This window comes from Pygoscelis adeliae, unplaced genomic scaffold (genome assembly GCF_000699105.1).
Source record: "Pygoscelis adeliae isolate BGI_AS28 unplaced genomic scaffold, ASM69910v1 Scaffold45, whole genome shotgun sequence".
NCBI lineage: Eukaryota > Metazoa > Chordata > Aves > Sphenisciformes > Spheniscidae > Pygoscelis > Pygoscelis adeliae.
Genome location: NW_008825114.1, coordinates 6,495,589 through 6,514,433, shown reverse-complemented (window position 1 = coordinate 6,514,433; position 18,845 = coordinate 6,495,589). Strand labels below are relative to the sequence as shown.

Below are 18,845 nucleotides of genomic sequence, written 5' to 3'. Positions count from 1 at the left end.
GTACAAAATGCCTATTCAGAGTCCCAGACGTGGTCTTACATAAGTGAAAACAGGTTGTTCAATGCCTATGGGGCTGTCAGTGATGGATGTGTCTCAGGAGTCTAAGTTCCTTTTTCTCCAAGAAAGAGGAATAAGCCTGTTGGCAACTTGAGACAGGACTGTCTGATTGTCCCAGAACACAGCAAGGGGGTATCAGGGGATAAAATGGCCCTCTGCTATACTTGGAAAAAGGACATAGGCAAGAATAATGAGTTAGCTTAAGCTTGGGAGAGCAGGCTGTGTAGGGATCATGAGGAATGTGTGCTGGTTTTCTTTCTGCTTCCATTTAAAAATAAAATCAAGGGCTGATGTTTTGGGTGACTTGCAAGCATAGCTACCAGTTTCCATGTTGTGGAGTTACGTGCTGCTGTTTTATGCAAGATCAGCTACTCATATGTCATACTAAATTTCATTACAAAATAAGGTTTTGGTTGATTGTTTTACCTTTCCTCCCACTGACCTTTTCCTCGGCTCTTTCATCAAGAGTATGATGATGCTTTCCTTTCATCTGTCCTTTACCAAGTCTTTCCTATCATTGTCTTCGTTCTGTATATTGTGGAGAGGAGAGGAATGCATTCTCAGAAGCTGACTTTGGCCTATGGAGTGGAGTGAAACTCATCTGCTCTCAGTGCAGACAAAGATGACCATCTTCAGTAGGACTTTGGTGGTTGTTAGTGTCTTTGCCCAGTAAGGTGTGAGGAAACTAGTCTTTCTAGGCTAAGCCTAGCCTGTGAAATACTCTTGTGTTCTACCCTTTTATCTCTCTTGAAACATGGAATCCTTCTTTGTATATTTATAGTTTAATTCTCTTTTCTAACCCTTTACCTCAATTCATTTAGCTTCCTCTGCCATGTCTCTCATTCACCTACCTCAACAGTCAAGGGCCAGTAAGAACATTTTCCAAAAGATCAAAATGGGGAAATTCTTCCTTCATCCCTGTGCTGATGCTGCTGAGAGTGCCCTCTTTCCTTCCTTTTTAAAAGGAATATGTTTATTACTACTATTAAAAGCTAAGGAAGGAGTCGTGTCCCTCCTTCAAGAGTCAAATGATTAGATATTCGGCCAGACTACAAGTTACCATTGGCGAATAGCTGAGCGTTGTCTGCCTGAGACCCAAACAGGAACAGAAAATGGAGCACACATCAGCAGCTTCTGCAGATCAGCGGTGGTTGCGTGGACAAGAAGCACTTCTGTATGGCTCCCCTTTCCTTGTCGCCTGCACAAGTGTCTGGTCCACCAGGAATTTGCCCATCAACACCATCTGGGCTTCTTCCCAGCCAACCCTAAGGTGTAGAAACAGAGAAAACAAACCATTGATCTGAACCTGCCCAAACTGCGCCAATTTATGAAAGTATTAGTGCAACCTTAGTGGTAAATCGTTCTCAACATCGGCTTTGAAGTCACTCGCACAAAACTAGTCAAAATGCCTGTGACTGGAGCCTTGCTAGGTCTGGAATAATCCATAAAGCTGTTCCTCCCATGAAGGGAACACCGTCCCTGTTAGGAGTATGACCCTGAAGATAGACAGAGGTCTGTCGTCTTTTCTGGCAGTGACCAGGGATGACAATCCTTGACTCTGTTTCCCCATTAGCAAATAGATAGTTGCAAGCTTCATCTCCCCTTGAAGAACACTCTGAAGCTCACTTCCTTCACGTTAGTACTTCGTGTTTTCTGGGCTGAATGAATTACAGAACCCCAATAGTAATCGCTGTTCCTGCAGCCATCACTGTTGCTTTTATTTGCTGCTTTGTGTCTCAGATGGGCTGTACTTCAGAGTTAAATGCCCTGTGGCATCAGTCTTGCTTCCTTCCCTCTTCTAAGCCGCTTTTGCCCATTCTTATTTCAAGTAGCTGTGGCTTTACATTTCCCAGATATGTTAAACGTATTCCTCTTTCTGTAACTGTCTTTTACAGCAAAATAAATTGAGTAAAATCAAACCAAAATCCCAAACTGAATTTAATGCAGTTTTATGAGCAAGTCAAGCTTTGTACCTTCTGTTAATTCAGGAAAAGAGATAGCATGGTGTTGCATGGGACTGATGCACTTGTTACTTATGAACATTGGCAAAGTGCTTACTTGACCTGAAACTGACCCTGAAATAAAGGGAACAGCTAAAGCTAAATATATAAAAAACAGGAAGACAAAGACTGCCTTGGCCAGTACAAGTTAGTCAGAATGATTTGTTTGACTCTGCTTCTCAATACGTGGATTAACCTAACAAATGTACTGTTACTGATCAGTATGTCCCTGTAGATCTTTACTCGCTTGTTCCCCTTTGAGAAATCAAAAAATGCTAAAACCCAGCAATGCAAAATAAGCTTGCTTCTAATAATAATACAGTAATAGTCAATTTCTCCTGGCATGACAGTATTTTACTTACTTCAGCTATGGTCCAGGGGGCCAATCGTGCAAACGCTTGAACATATGAGTCACTTCACTGCCATGAGTAAGTCTATTGAAGCTGACTGAGTTGCTCGTGTGAGTAAATGGATAACTCCCTGCAGCATAAGCTCCCAGTGCATTACTTCATTTGTTTAATGTTTAAGACTGTCCCCTCCCAACACTGTGCGGGGTGGGTAGTTTTCTGTCATCTGCAAAACTGGATGCATTGCTTGGAACACTGCAAAGTGAACTTCATTTGTGTATTTTATTGTCTCTGTTTCAGGTCCTTTGAGGTCTATAATGAAAGATCTGCACTCAGATGATAATGAAGATGAATCAGATGAAGCAGATGAGAATGACAATGATTCTGAGTTGGAACGACCTGTAAATACACGAGGAGGAAGCAGGAGTCGAAGGTGAGTGTCTTGAGATTGCAAGTAGCCTGGTGGCCAAGACTTGTGCTTGTTAGTAATGGGGAGAAGTCTAATGTTCTCAAAGAGTGCTGAGTAGCAAATGGGCAGAGAATTCAGACTCTCTTTTTAAAGCATATGCATGTAAAAATGTGTCTTCTGAAAACTATAAGAATTAGCCATTTCCAATACAAACTATTTCTGTACTAATCTATATGGTTATGATGGTCCTCATTCATTTGACTTTCCTTGATTTCATGCTATTGTGACTTCAGGGGAGTAGTCATAATTACTCTCTGGCATAAATGAGATAATATTAAGTCCTTTAATTGCTGGATGAGCTATTCTGTACATAGTGTCTCATTTTTAAGATCTCTCTGCTTACCAGTTTTGGATTAGGTTGTTAAATCAGATCAGAATCAATGAAATTTGAATTCCAAGTAATTTCTGCGCTGCATGCAGTCAGTAATGTGTAAAAGTGCAGACAGAAGGTAAAGCAAGCATCTGTCACAGAAATTACTTTTTAAAAAATGTTTCTGCATCCTAGCTGCAACCTTTAGAGGGTGTTCCAAAAATAATTTTGGATTTCTTTCTATTCTTCGGGCAGCTTGAAGCTCCATCTGAATGTTGTTGAAGGTTATGGAAAACCTGAAGCAGTCTCTCTCTTGAACCTTTTTCTAGTGGGTTCTTATCTGATCCATGGGGTTTTGCTGTGAGTGCACAGCACCTGAGTGCCAGTGTCAGCTACTGCTTAAATGGGAAGGTAATAGGAAAACATTCATGAATGTCAGCTGCTACCCTGGTGCACTTTAGCAGCTGGAATCAAGGAGAAAAAAGACCAAGATGACCAGCAGTTTGAGAATTTATTCATGTCAGTGATTGTATAAAGGATTGTCTTAAGCTCAACTTGTCTTTAAGTGTGGAGATTTTTTTCAGTTTTTTAACAAAACCTTAAGGCTGATGTTTCTCTACCTTTTGTTTTATCCCAAATAACTGTTTTTCTTTCTTCCAACAAGTAAATACTCCCTGTTGTTCCTAAGTAAATGAAGGGTGAGACTGACTAGAAGCTGAGCTTTTTCATGTGGCCTCTCCTGAGATAGTAAATTTTTAAATTTTAGCCAGGAAAAAGTGTTATTTATGACGAAAAACAAGGAACTTTTCAGTGAAGCACTTGTCCAAGTGGGAAGTACAGCTGTTCAAAAAGCTTTTAGAAGAGCAGAAAAGTATCTCTACAAAACATTTTCCTCCTTCCTCGTAGCTACGAACAGAGATACAGACTTGCTCCAGGAACAGCAGTTTAATGTTCCAGTAATGTGTAAAAGTGCAGACAGAAGGTAAAGCAAGCATCTGTCACAGAAATTACTTTTTAAAAAATGTTTCTGCATCCTAGCTGCAACCTTTAGAGGGTGTTCCAAAAATAATTTTGGATTTCTTTCTATTCTTCGGGCAGCTTGAAGCTCCATCTGAATGTTGTTGAAGGTTATGGAAAACCTGAAGCAGTCTCTCTCTTGAACCTTTTTCTAGTGGGTTCTTATCTGATCCATGGGGTTTTGCTGTGAGTGCACAGCACCTGAGTGCCAGTGTCAGCTACTGCTTAAATGGGAAGGTAATAGGAAAACATTCATGAATGTCAGCTGCTTCCCTGGTGCACTTTAGCAGCTGGAATCAAGGAGAAAAAAGACCAAGATGACCAGCAGTTTGAGAATTTATTCATGTCAGTGATTGTATAAAGGATTGTCTTAAGCTCAACTTGTCTTTAAGTGTGGAGATTTTTTTCAGTTTTTTAACAAAACCTTAAGGCTGATGTTTCTCTACCTTTGTTTTATCCCAAATAACTGTTTTTCTTTCTTCCAACAAGTAAATACTCCCTGTTGTTCCTAAGTAAATGAAGGGTGAGACTGACTAGAAGCTGAGCTTTTTCATGTGGCCTCTCCTGAGATAGTAAATTTTTAAATTTTAGCCAGGAAAAAGTGTTATTTATGACGAAAAACAAGGAACTTTTCAGTGAAGCACTTGTCCAAGTGGGAAGTACAGCTGTTCAAAAAGCTTTTAGAAGAGCAGAAAAGTATCTCTACAAAACATTTTCCTCCTTCCTCGTAGCTACGAACAGAGATACAGACTTGCTCCAGGAACAGCAGTTTAATGTTCTAAATATTTAACTGTTTCTGTAATGTTAGCTGCTGTTAACTGGACATGTCATCTCAGCCAAGTGCAGGCAGACAGCCTTGTTCTCCATGCTATGCAGAGCTTTTTCCAGAGTGGGGCCCTGCTCGGATGCTTCTCTTCCACGTGACCTTGATTAATGATGGCTTGCTTAGCAAGGGGTCATTCTTAGTGTCCTACCTCAACATGCAAGCTCAGTTCACCCCTGTTAACAGCCTTTTGTCTGTAGGTGTAATCTCTTGGCTCTGTTTTTCCGTAGGGTTAGTCTGAGTGATGGCAGTGACAGTGACAATAGTTCAGCTTCCTCACCACTACATCATGAACCAGCACCACCTTTACTGAAAACCAACAACAACCAGGTAAAATCAGGATTCGTAAATGCAGTCCTGGGCAGCTGATATGACATTCTGATTACTTCAGTGCAGTTACTTCGTCTGTAAACTGACATAAGAGCTTTTTTTTTTTTCAGGAGAAGTAGTATTTGGTTTAGCAAATACTATAGACCAAAATAATGTTTTCATCAGTATTTTAGGAAATGTGTCCTTTCTGTATGAATTAGCTTTGTAAGGTAGACAATGCAAACTGGTTTTACAGCATCAGTTGTACAATTGATACAGCTTTGGGTTTGTATTGGCAGTAGACACAGTTCGCATCAAGATGCTCATTCTCAGGAGTTTATTCATTCATCTCTTCCACTCTCCCCCCACCAGTGTTTATCTGGAAGATACAATATTTTTTTACTTCACTAGAAGACACAATATTTTTTACTTCACTATCAGAGTATTTGTTCCATATCCGTAAGAGCTGACATTGTTATTATTTTTGAGGTAGGAAAGTAGGGTAATTTTGTTTTTCAGAGAAAAGACATTAAATAACATAGACCTACAAAATACATCAGGGACAAATGAGAATTACAGTTTGGGAGTTACCTCACCCCCAGTCACCAATGAAGTAAGCCTCTCTAAATATAAAAATTAAACATGAAAGCTGATATTCTTTAAAAAAAAATTTATAAAATACATAATTTGTCACTTATTTTAAGGAGCCATAATTCACTCTCAGTGTCAGTTGGATCATACACAAAGCAGTAATGAAATTTAATAACTGGCAATAAATGGCTGCTTACAGTATTGATACAGTTGGAATACAAGTATTAATAAAACTTTGTGGTTTAGATGGTGAGTTTTAATGGATGAGTCTTTCCTATATCTCTAAGGTTAACTGCTTCAATTATCTGGCAGAAATTATTTACTTGTCATTCTTTTTCTAATAAGGTTTCCAATACAAGCTTACTGATAGTGCAAAACCAAAACATTATTATTCATGTCAGTTAAGTTCAAATACACCATGGGGAAAAAAACCTAGGGAGTAGTTTGTGCACAGAGAGAGGAAGGAGATTCCATGTCTGGAAAGCATTCTTATTATCCACCAGAAACTCTGTAGCCTTTTCTATGTTGATCTGTACAAAAGTTACAAGTTTTTAAGAGAGAGACTTTTAGGAAAAAAGCAAACTATAAAGATGAAGAATATTGCATTTACTGGAGACGTAAGCACAAGAAAAATAAAACACCTATCTATGGCTTATTATGTAATGAATACTAACTTCTACAGAGGCAATGCAGTTTTTAAGTAATTTTAAGTCTCAATATCAGCAGCCCACTCAGTCACATCTTTCATGTTCCTTTCCCCTTCAGTGATCTAACAGAAGGTCTACCTGTGCATTTAGACACTCCAAACAATAGCAGTGTGCCAGCTAAAACGGAATGTCACGTACCTTCTTCCATTTTTATAATTGAGCTGAATTTTATAATCAAGCTGAAAATCAGAAATTTAGAGAAGCATTATGAGAATTCAAATTGTATGGACCGTAGCCACATTTGAAATCTCTGCTTGTAGCACAGTGCTGCTTGCCAGGATGATGCTTCTGACTGATGACATGGGGCTTGTGTTGACTAAGTCCATTCATAGAACTAAAGTGCTAAGACGGAGTTAATATTTCTGTAAGCTTCCTCAGATGTGATTAGTGCTGTGTCTCATCTAAACAAGAGTACTTAAGATGTTAGATTTCAACTACACATCAAGAGCACTGTAAGGAAGCCACTTCTTCAAATATACTGTGTCCTTGCTAAGGTTCTATTTGAAACCAAGAATTTTCTTCCTTTAAAAACAAGAAAAGCATCTAGAAGGTATTGGATCCATGCCTAGAGGTCTGGGTTTTTTTCAAAACAAGACTTGTTCTTCCACTGGCCTACACAGCAGTAACCCCAGGGGGTGCTGAATTGAAGAACTGGGTTTTTTCTTTGGAAAAGTATGTTTTGATTTCTGGCCATGCATCGCTCTTGGCTAAGTAAATCCTTAGGTAAGGTTAACTCAGGTCTGCAGTCACTTTCTATGTATAGGGAAATAGCTGCCTACCTGCTGTATTCTTGTGGTGCTGATCACCCTGGGGAGCAGATACGCAATTTTAGTCATTTATATCAAGGGAAGTAGAAATGAGAGGGAACTTACAGAAAGCTGTCAGTGAGGCTTCTTGCTAGACTAGAAGACTTCCTTTTACAGTCCTTATTTCCTTGTTTTATTTGCTGAGTTTTGTCCTGTGTTGTGACTGTCCAGTGTGGTTTTGGAGATAATCATGCTAGTAATGGTAGTCTTACAATGAAATGTGAAACAAAATCTCCCATCATCTGTGATCATTTATTTTCCTTTGATGTTTTTCAGAAGAACTGATCATATTCCAGGTTAGGAATAACATGGTGATTTTTTTTTTAACTCTACTTTTAGCTTCAAAAAATGTGTGTTGTGTGTGGAAAAAATTGGAAGAACAGTCAACAGTTCTGTTTCCCCAAAATATTCTTCACTTTAGTCCTAAAATTTTCATATTAAGCATGGTGTTCTGCTGCTTGTTGTCATGCTCTTCTTGACTGTGGTTCAATACTGGATGAAGCATTCTTGGTTTGTATATGTGGTAGTAAATGGCTTTGTATGGCATTGCAAGAAAGGTACCATATAAGTGCAAGAGAAATTACCATCAAACGCTTTTTTCTTTCAGTTACAACTCATGCGGTCATTTCAAAGACTATGTTTCAAAATCTCTATTGTAGAAGAAAAGAGACAGCATTGGGGAAAAAAGAACAGGAAAAATATACTGATCATGTGACATTTCAAAGGCACTGGAGAGTACCTCAGCATCATTTTGTATCTGCAGAATCAGACCTCTTATCCTAGCAGCATGCAAAAGATACAAAAAAGTGTTGAGGAGGCTTTAAATGACATGAAATTAATTCTTTTAAGGATTAGTAATGTCAGTATCACCTCGTTCCAGCAACTCAGCATTTTCTGCTGTAAGCTGCTGCTTTTCTGAAAAATATGAGTAGGTTGTATAGATTAAAGAATGAAAAGCTCCACATGTTATATTTTTTGTGTTATTAACCGATAGCAGAATTTTTCATATGTAGTTGTATCCAGTGATGCATTTAATTTTTACAGGATTTTCTTTCTTTTCTAGATTTTAGAAGTGAAAAGTCCAATAAAGCAAAACAAATCTGAAAAACAAATAAAGAATGGGGATTGTGATAAGGTAAATGAGAATGAGGTAACAGTAAACTAGTCCAGAATGTGATATTAATGTATTTACTAAACACCAACCTTTGTTACAGAATGAAAATCTTAGTAATTAGTACATCTTTGCTTTGGGTTCCTTTAGGTGCAGATCTTTCATCTTTTTTTTCTGTAATTCTTTCTTCTTCTGTCCTGTTTTGAAAGTGTTTTCTTTCTCTTAAATCCATATGGTGATTTGGTAAATGTTATCAGTTGGGAATCTGCCATCTATTATTTATCTACTCTCCACCATGAGTTTGCATTGTGCTTCACAGATTAAGTGATAATTTTTGAAGAGGAGAATTCATAGCTTTATTCCTAGCCAGTAAATCAATCAATTAAAAAAAAAAAAAAATCTCTTTTCCAGAATCCTTTCTGAGGGCTGTGCATTAGGAGGTGGCAGTGTGATTTAGCATGTTAACTAGAATGATATGAAGCAACAGTTACCATTTAACACTGAGAAAGACAGTTTTGTTTAAAATCATGTCAGCTGGCCGTAGGTAAAAGCTCTAAGTCCTTAGCTCTAAGAGTGAACGTAGCACAATTGCCCAGTGTGGACAAGTTCCTCTGAAGGTTCATATCTTAAAAGTATTAGTGTCAACTTTGTGATAATGTGAGGCGGGAGACCAAAGTTTCAGTATATGTTTCTAGATTTTCAGTGGCCTGATCCATACACTTTTTGGTTTCTTAAGCTGGGTGCCGTATCTCTCTCTGCTTAAGAGAAAAAAAGGTTTCCGATGGCTCGGGCTAAAGGAGAAAGTTGATAATTGGGTGGAGAGGTGGGACATGTTTGACATCCCAGGAATTTACCATTGGATTAATCTTGCTTGATCTTTCGCTCCTTAGATCTCCTTGTTGACACAGAAAATTAATTGCGTAGCTTTAGAGAAAAAGAGGGATTTGATTGTGAGCCTTTGGGTTTGGGTCTTATGTGGAAAGGTGGGAGATGTTTTTTAAACATGCTGTTTCGGCATCCCCGGTCTGTTTGACACTTTTTGCCACAGTTGCGATACAGAGATTCTCTTCTGCAGCAAAGGACCACCTGATAAGATTTTCATCAGCATGAAGTATCTAAGAAAACCCACAAAAACTTACATCTGGGTTGCATTAAGCTAGAGAAAGCCAGACTACTAAATAAGAAAATTTAGCTCAAAGAGGATTTAAAATAAAATTTCAATTTGTTTTGTTTTTGAAGACACCTGAAGTTTTTGAAATACATAGCTATGACTTAATTAACAAGTTGTTTATGGGGGGGGGGGATTTGTTTCTAGGCATATCTCGATGAACTAGTAGAGCTCCACAGAAGATTAATGACACTGAGAGAGAGACATGTACTGCAGCAGGTGAGGAGCACTCTCATGCAATATCACAGTGTGCTCATTGAAACTGTGAAGTCACATCTATTTTTTCCCCTTCATCTAAAACTCTATGATCAGGTTTAATAGCCTTCAAGCCTGTATAATCCATATACAGCCCATTACCGCTTTCAGTGAAGCTTAGGGAATTTTTACACATACTTCAAATTGTGTTGTCACACTGAATGACAAATTTAAAAAAAAAAGCCTATCTGAGCTAAATTTTTCACCAATTCATTGTTATGTTTCTCAACATACTGTATCAATAATTATGAAAAGAGGATGGGAGAATGGATATAGCTATGCACCATGACTTGATAAAAATCTTGTTGCTTTTTCCTGAAAATGACTGGCTTTTTCTCAGAAACAATTAAAGGTGTTTTCTATGGCAAACAGAAAACATGGAATTCAAAGCAAAACTCACTTTGGGCAAATTACAATATAGTAATTGAGTCTTCTGAAGTCATGGAAGGAGTAAAATATGAAAATGTGCAAACCAAGAAGGCTCTGAATTTATTGAAAGGTTATGCAATACTAAGAACAAAGAATAGTATTTGTTGTTTTGGACAGCATTGTCAGGTACTATTGGATTACAAATTGTGAAGATTAAACAACAAGCACTGTTAACAAAGCAGATGTAATTGTAGCACAGATGGTTTTATTATGTTCAGTGCAATTATGTGCCAGTTGTGGACATGTTGTCAAGAGGGAAATTTTTACCACTTCTAAATGATTGCAATCACTCATCCAAATTCAACACTTGAATAAATTTTTTAAAAATTTGTAAGCCCCAGCATTAATCTGTTTATTAGTTCAGGCTCAATATTGTGAGTAAAGATGAGAAAACAATTGAGAGGTCAGTGGAAAGGAAGACTTTGGTTAAGGTTATTCTTAAAGAGGAATTCTGATAGTTTTGTCAGATTTCATAAGTTACAATACACAGTGATGCATATTGGTAATCCTTCGTGTTTAATGTACTGTTGTTTCCCAAGTTCCCTTTTGTCTACAAAGGGAAACAAAGCACACTTTCTGAATGATGGCAGAGGCAAATTTTTATCTACATTGGGAAATTACTGTGCAGGAGGCTAAAAGGTAGGAACACCCTCTCCACTTTACATTATTCTTTAATTCTTAAGGAGTTTGCATAAAAAGTGAATCTGAAAAAGCCACTATATTCTAAATTCATGCCCTAGCTTTGCTTCCTGAGCGCTTACTTCCCCAGTTGTCCAAGGCTTTTGAATGGTTTCACTTCTGCTAGAGCTCTGTAGCCAGCATAACGCCGTTACCAGCTATCAGTACAGAACTGCACCACTGTCCTAGCCTGCACAGTCCAGCCATAAATCCAGCTTTCAGTGGAGCTGTATCGACTGCCTGCAGAGCATAGGGCTTAGGTGGCTTCATGTGAAATTTTGAAAAAGAAAAACATCTTCAAAACCTTTTCTGCAAAGCAAAGACAAAAACAAGCAAGAAACGTCGTTTTTCCCGTGAAGGTGGTCTAGCAGTGGAACAGAGTCCTGGAGAAACTGTGCTGTCTCCATCCTTGGAGCTTTTAGAATCCTGACTGGATAAGCCCGGAGCAGCCTGATCTGACCCCATGGCTGAGCCTGCTCTGGGCAGGGGCTGGGACTAGCAAAATCCCTTCCAATCAGAATTCTCCTGTGATCCTAAAAAATATTTTCCAAGCCAATAAGGCAGTTCAAGTTGAATCCATAATCTTCTTTCTCATCTAGTAGTATATAATTGTATTTGGTGGGCAAGAAATATCTACCTTTGTTAGAAAAATGATGGGATCATCCACTAAAGCTTCTTCAGTCTGTTAGAGTACTGTTATAATCTGCTTCATGGGAAGTTACTAATACAAGGGAAAACTGTGTGAAAAGAGACATAACTGAGCTGGAAATTTAGAGTATCCTATTCTAAGTAAATGAAAAAGACAGTATATTCTTGTGCATTTTAAACTAAAGATAGACTTTTTCTTTCCTCCTGAGTGTATTTATCAGATGACAAAGCATTCCTTCATTGATCTTTGCATTGCAACTCGTGTGAAGAGTACAATTTCAATACTGTAGTCCATGACTTCTCATAGCACAGTGTTTAATTAGTTATATTATAAAAGTTAGGTTGATGTAGAATTGGTGTTGCCTTGTTTACTGGGGAACTATTCTTGCGGATTGTTTCCCCCCCATTTGGAGTGTGTGCAGGCAGTCAATACAGCCCCAGTGAAAGCTGGATTTATGGGGGGGACCATGCAGGCTAGGACAGCGGTGCAGTTCTGTACTGATAGCTGGTAACTGTGTAATACTGGCCACAGAGGTCTGCCAGAATTCAATGGAAGGACCAAGTTACTTAGCAGTTGTCTGTTAGCCGGTCTGCACTAGCAAATGGTCTATGCTGTTACAAAACAAATAATGCAGCTTAGTTTTAAAGCCTTTAATCCCTTAATATTCTGCAATTCATTAGTTCATATGACTTTATCAATTTACAGAAATATGTTCACAATATCGAAAGGATAACTTGCAGAGAATCAGTGCTTCTCTGCATTACAAATAAACTGTCATCCCATCTTAAATGTACTTACTGCTTTGCAGCTATGTAATTAATGTAAAATACTTCCAGTGAGCACAGAAATAAAGAGTACAGAGCTGAGAAAGTTTTTAGGAATGAATGTGAAACTTGTAGACCAAGAAATACAAGTATATAGAGACTATAGGAAGTACAAATTCCAGGAGAGCAAGGGATAAAACTGCGGAAAGGGATGGTGGTTACTGCATGAGAAGAGGAATTGAGTGCAAAAATATGCAACAGAAAACTGTAAATAGCTTCAAGAGTTTTAAAGGCGATGGGGGTGTTGAAGTGGAATAGTGGTGGAGTTCTGTGTTCCTGAGTGGTGATTGTTATCTCCTTAGTTTATGTCAGGGCAGGTAATAATCTGTTGTACATGTCAAAGTCTCCTACCCACAGACTTTTAGGGAATTTTTAGAGAAGGGACTTGCAAGAGAAGAATGAAGGCCTTGATCATTCAAAAGCGCTGTCTTTTGAAACTTACGCTAAAGGATGTGAAAACGAAAAGACAGGTTTTTGCAATCTCAGTTGTTAGCAAGTCCATAGGTATGACAGCAAACAGGAATGCAGCCAAGTTGGAAATGAGAAGAATGTATCTGTTTGAGAATGTGGCTCTTTCCCAAGAGAGGCTTTTCTCTTTGAGACACTTTGTTAATGGAAGCTGAAATAAATCTGCAAAAAAGAGGGAGGAGGCAGGAGAGATGTGATACTGAACTGCAAGTGCCTGGATAGTAATCCTGATGTGAAATGATACTTATATAAGAATTGCACAAGAGGGAGAAGGCAGGTGATAAAGAACATTTGACCAAGAAATTAGTCCTGTGAGAATCACCTGCACAATTTTTATGTGAATATTGGACAATGGCTAGACAGAAATCGGTCTGAAATTCTATTTTAAAAAGAAATCTCTCTCCCACCTCTTTCACTGTAAAGAAAGGGTTTGGGATTTACAGTTATGAGGCTTTTTTTTTTCTTTTTAATTCCTTGATTTCCAGTGAAATAGAAGGGATAATGGAGCCTGCAATCAGATGTTAATGCTGCATGTCCCATATATTCAAATTTGGCTGGCTAAAGCTGGGTTCCTAACTCTGCATTTTCAGTGCAGATGATGTTCATGTTGATGACCCCATGAAAGGCAACAAGATTTCTGGTAAGACTGCCTCTTACTTTGAGGCATCAGAAGTCTTATCTTCAGCTGGTGAAAAATCTCCTTAAAGCCAGTGCACTAGTCAGCACAGGCATAAGGAAGAAATTGAGAGTATGCAGCACTGCTGAAAATGACATTGCTCATGTCCACAAGGTGCTTAACTTCAGATGGCAACTGTCTTCTGAAAATTTTCTGCAAGGGGCAGCTTGCAGGTCTAGAAACTATCAAATGGCCTAAAACCCTCCATAAATTGAAAAATTACTGTCATTACTTGCACTTTGGCTTCTTTAAACACACACACACACTCATTTGCTTGTTTAAAGGCAGATAAATAGTTGTACTATGATGGATAATGATGAAACTGAGCTGGAGAGATATGATATAAACAGATGTAAATTACAGCAGAAAAGCAAAGCTTACTATGGCAGGAACAAATGGGATATTTTTGTTCTTTGCAGCCTGAGCTCTCGCAATAAAACATTTTAATGCTGTGTTTTTAATATTATAACTGTCAGACTTCCTGGCAACTAATCTCAACCTTTTATTCTTTTTCAAGTATTTCTGAATAGCATAAGGATGCATATGCTAATACTTTAAGTCATTAATTTCTCATTGACTGGCATACAGGCAGGTGTTTTTCATTGAGCTGTCTGGATTTATCTTGATACATTTTTGTATATCCATTAATACTTTTGGGGGTCATCTTAGTCTGATTTACCAGGTGCCCTGACATAGTGGCTATATTTCTTGGGGGTGGATGATGGATATGTTTAAAATGTTTATATTTCCCTTGGCCTAGAGCTTAAAAGCCCAAAGCAGAACCTGATCAATAAAAATGCTTATCAATTTTTTTAAAATATACAGTGCTGTTTAAAAATACATATGTTAACACTTTCATGTAATCTTTGTTTCTAAAATCACGTATATTGCTGTGGGAGTTATAAGGGGTGGTATTCTTCCACCATAACACAAGGAAGCGTTAGAATTGTTCAGCGTAGCTACATCTTCATGGCCTCAGCTTCTGTAAACTTCATGTGCAGCCATTTATTTATCATACAATGGATATTCAGAGACCAAACCTGAGATTAGATTCCTAACTTTACAAAAGGAGGCTGGATTGACTCTTTAGCTTCTCTCTTAGATGAACCTCAAGAAAGTGCCAAAAATGAGAATGACAAATAACACATATCAAAGTTTCCTTTCTGGTAACAATCAGTTTTGTCCCATTTGATTTTTTTTTTTCTCTTCTGTTAATTGCAGAACAGTAGGAGATGGAAAAGTGTTACAAGAATCTGTGAATCAACAAGTGGACAAATGAAACTGGCAATTTTAGATTAAAAATTCCCATGTGGAAAAAAATTAAAGCCAAGAGGCACAGATTTAAATGAAGTGTTAATAAGAGCAGGATTGTTCCTAAGTAATTTTGGACAGCTACAAACTAAATTAAACAGATTTTACTTTTTATTTTTTTCCAACCTGGAAAATGGGAGGTGATTGGAAAGGGAGATTTTTACTGTAGCAGGCATTTCCCTCTTGCTATTTTGTCTTGTTTCCATTCTGTTTAATCCACCCTGGGCTGTGTCATTCCATGCCTGACAATACACATGAAGTTATTTCATTTATCATCAACATAGTCTTTTCTTCTGTGGTCCGAGGAGAAAAAAATATCTGTTTATATAATGAAACAGGGAGTGGAAAATTACAAGTCAGTTAGTTTAAGTTCATTGTTCTTTTTCAAGTTGGTGTATTCCTACCAGATTTGTCATCTTAAGGTATGCCCTGTAAGCCATGTGTGCATACATCTATATCTCCTCCAGCTGTGGAAAAGGAATTACAGTCAGAGTAATAAAGCTCAAACAAGCAAGGAATATCTAGCAGCAGTTTTTCAGTGGAGATATTTGTGGAAGCCCTAGAACTGAATGGCTTTCAAACTGAAGGATGCAAACAAGACATTGAGCCCAGCTTGAGTGCCACAGAAGGGATGGTTGGAAAGACTGAGCAGAAGAGCGATGTTCTCTCAGTCCATGACACTACCCAGAGGCCCGCTTCGGGGTGGGGTGCCTTTCTGTGTGCTCACTTAATAGCCATAGTGTTTTGGCATTGTTAGCCCTATCTGACAAATAATGCTTTGGCTTTCCAAGATGCTGAATGGGTTTTATAGGTAGGTGCACGTCCTAGAACTTAACATATCTGGAGTTACTTGTTACAGCAATTCAGTGTTGAGTATGACCACTCTTTAAAAGTGTAGACTACAGTTCAGAGACTAAAAATGTCAAAACTGCAGAAAGGCACATGTTAGATAAGTACTGTTGATTTCACAGAATCATAGAATGGTTGAGGTTGGAAGGGATCTCGGGGGGTCATCTGGTCCAACCCCTCCCTGCTCAAGCAGGGACATGCAGAGCTGGTTGCCCAGGACTGTGTCCAGACAGCTTTTGAATATCTCCAAAAATGGAGACGCCACAACCTCCCTGGGCAACCTGTGCCAGTGCTCAGTCACCCTCACAGTGAAAAAGTGTTTCCTGATGTTCAGAGGGAACCTCCTATTTGTGCCCATTGCCTCTGGTCCTGTCACTGGGCACCACTGAAAAGAGCCTGGCTCCGTCGTCTTTACACCTTCCCTTCAGGTATTTGTACACCTTGATAAGACCCACCCTGAGCCTTCTCTTCTCCAGGCTGAAAAGTCACAGCTGTCTCAGTCTTTCCTCATAGGAGAGATGTTTTAGTCCTTATTCTTCTCAAGAACTCCTAACAGCTGTTTTGTTTCCTGTTTGAATGAAAGCTGTGATTATAGATTAAATAGTCACCAGAAGAAGTGATCTTAAGCCATTAGTAGGAGTCTTTCATGGTTGATTTGGTTTAAAAAATTGATTTGTCTGTTACTCAAGAAATAACTGCTAGTATGTGAACTAACAGTTGATGTGGGAGCTCTTGAATACATTTTTTATTTGATATGGACTAGATTCTATAAGGATTTATTTCTTTCCCTTGCTTGCAGAAAGGCTTATGCCAATTATTTTCTAAAGTAACCTGCTTAGCAGCTATGCACACAGTAAATATTCCAGACAGAGATCTACCTGGGATTTTTTTTATTTGTTTGGGCTTGGAGGGGAGAGGGGGTGTGTGCTCTTTTTTTTTTTTTTTTAAAGACTGACTTAGAAAATACGCACATTTTCTTTTAATATTTGAAAAATATATTCTCAATGGTAATGTTTGCTGGAACAGCAGATGTGTAGGCTGGCATTATGGTTGATGATGATCTAAAAAAAACCACGAGGTACTGTAGTCTGGACCATAGTTCGTGTCAGAAAGGAAGTAATTGTTTAACATGCAAGTATTGGGGCAATTAGGCTTGTGTTATGCCTTTCATATGATACTTGGTGGCATGTTAATACATACAATGGGCATGTAAAACTGCTGAAATTTTCAACTGCATCTTTTCTTTCCTTTCAGATAGTAAATCTTATAGAAGAAACTGGACACTTTCATATCACAAATACAACCTTTGACTTTGATCTTTGCTCACTGGACAAAACCACAGTCCGTAAACTACAGAGTTATCTCGAAACATCTGGAACCTCCTGAGGATTCAGCATCTGGCTGCATCAAAAACTGTTCTTTAAATGAAACATTCAGAATGATGCAATCACAGTGGGGGGAAAAACTAAAACAACCCTCTTCAGCTTTATTATCCCTTAAAGCCAGTCATCATCTCTTGATAAGGGAGAGGAGAAGTGACAAGACTCAGAGGTGACAATACTCAGAGGACCTCTCTTCTCAAGAAGAAAATGCTCTGGAAGAGTTTGCCTGGGTAGCCTTGAAAAACAAACACACAAAAACAAACAAAAATACTTGGTCTTAATGAATGTGTACGGTATCATGTATCTCTCTCTGTGGTGTTCCAGTCCACAAGATGAATGCATGTTCAACACACTGCCTTATTACATAACTGATCTATTTATTATTGCATACATGTATTCTGAAGTCAATGAGTTATTGAATGACACTGCCAGATGTTGCAAGTAGTGGCGTCCCATATGTGCTCTTTCGATGCAGTACTATCACAAGCCTAGTAACCTTACTCATGTTAAAATGCCACTTCTTGCTATCTTTCTCTAGTCACTTAAAACACTACAGTCTTGTTTCCACTTCTGCAGTTCCAGTAAACAAGATACAAATTTGGGGACCAAACAGTGGTCCCTTTTTGTTTCCCGTCTGCCACACTGGGTTGGACCACACCAGGTTGGACCGCAGGTCCTTGGCTCTATCCATTTATTGATCTTGGTACAAAATGCACCAAATAGGATCATATATGACTTGCTGTCTAACCTTAGTGAATAAACCTGTAGGACTTTTAACGAAAAATGTTATGTATACTATCCTGAATCCAGCATCTTTCGCAGTCTACATTGTGTCTGTTTTAATGTTATTAAATATATATGAGTGAAGGTGTTCTGCAGGATCATCATAAAAGAAGAAATACCAGTCCTGTCTTCTAAGGAAATGTTGTAGAAAATTCTTAATTTGGAGCTATTTATTACTATGAGTTTCAACACTCCTCTGCTGCAAGTGTGTGACTCACTTTTACCATAAAACTATTTGCATAACATTTTTGTTTGTTCATATAGTAGAAGGTCTGCTTAGTTTGTTTTGGGGTTTTGTTTCTGGTCTTGTTGGGTTTTTTACAACTGCTAAATTAAAACCCTTTATTTGAAAAGAAAAAATATGTTTTTATACAGTTACATGTTAGAATAAATAAATATATGATATATCATGTATGTGTGTGTATACACATATACACACACCTGTGTATATATACACACACATGCATATATGCTTTTTACACTTTCCAGATTTTGGTATCTGTTTAATAACCTGCTTGTGTTTCCAGAAGGATTTATTGTCTATAAAAATGAGTATTCTTTCATACCTTCCATTATTCCTTAAAATCAGGATCCTTGTTTATATATGATCAAATGAGAGGATGTGTACTCAGTTTCACATCAAAGCTCCGTGCTCTCATTTTGCTGATGGTTTCTTGATTAAATCACCACCTTTCTACTAGAAGTTGAAATCCCACAAAGAAAAGAGAAAAGAATTAAAAAAATATACTTCTGGATGCAAAGGTTTATTCAGGTTTACCAGCCTTAAAAAATGTATCTTGTTTCTGGACAGGCCAGTATGTCATGT

The 18,845-nt window shown here is 38.1% G+C and overlaps 1 protein-coding gene across 1 annotated transcript in view; it reads left to right on the top strand.

Annotated features, from left to right (window-relative positions):
- The window catches only part of MLLT3 (myeloid/lymphoid or mixed-lineage leukemia (trithorax homolog, Drosophila); translocated to, 3), a 66,215-nt gene extending 48,895 nt beyond the window's left edge, over positions 1 to 17,320 (top strand). The window contains exons 7-11 of the mRNA XM_009328169.1: positions 2,705 to 2,837; positions 5,254 to 5,353; positions 8,500 to 8,571; positions 9,863 to 9,934; positions 17,109 to 17,320. Coding sequence (XP_009326444.1) covers positions 2,705 to 2,837; positions 5,254 to 5,353; positions 8,500 to 8,571; positions 9,863 to 9,934; positions 17,109 to 17,240 — 509 coding nt within the window. The 3' untranslated portion in view covers positions 17,241 to 17,320. The remainder of the gene's footprint in view (positions 1 to 2,704; positions 2,838 to 5,253; positions 5,354 to 8,499; positions 8,572 to 9,862; positions 9,935 to 17,108) is intronic.
- The last annotated feature ends 1,525 nt before the right edge of the window (positions 17,321 to 18,845 follow it).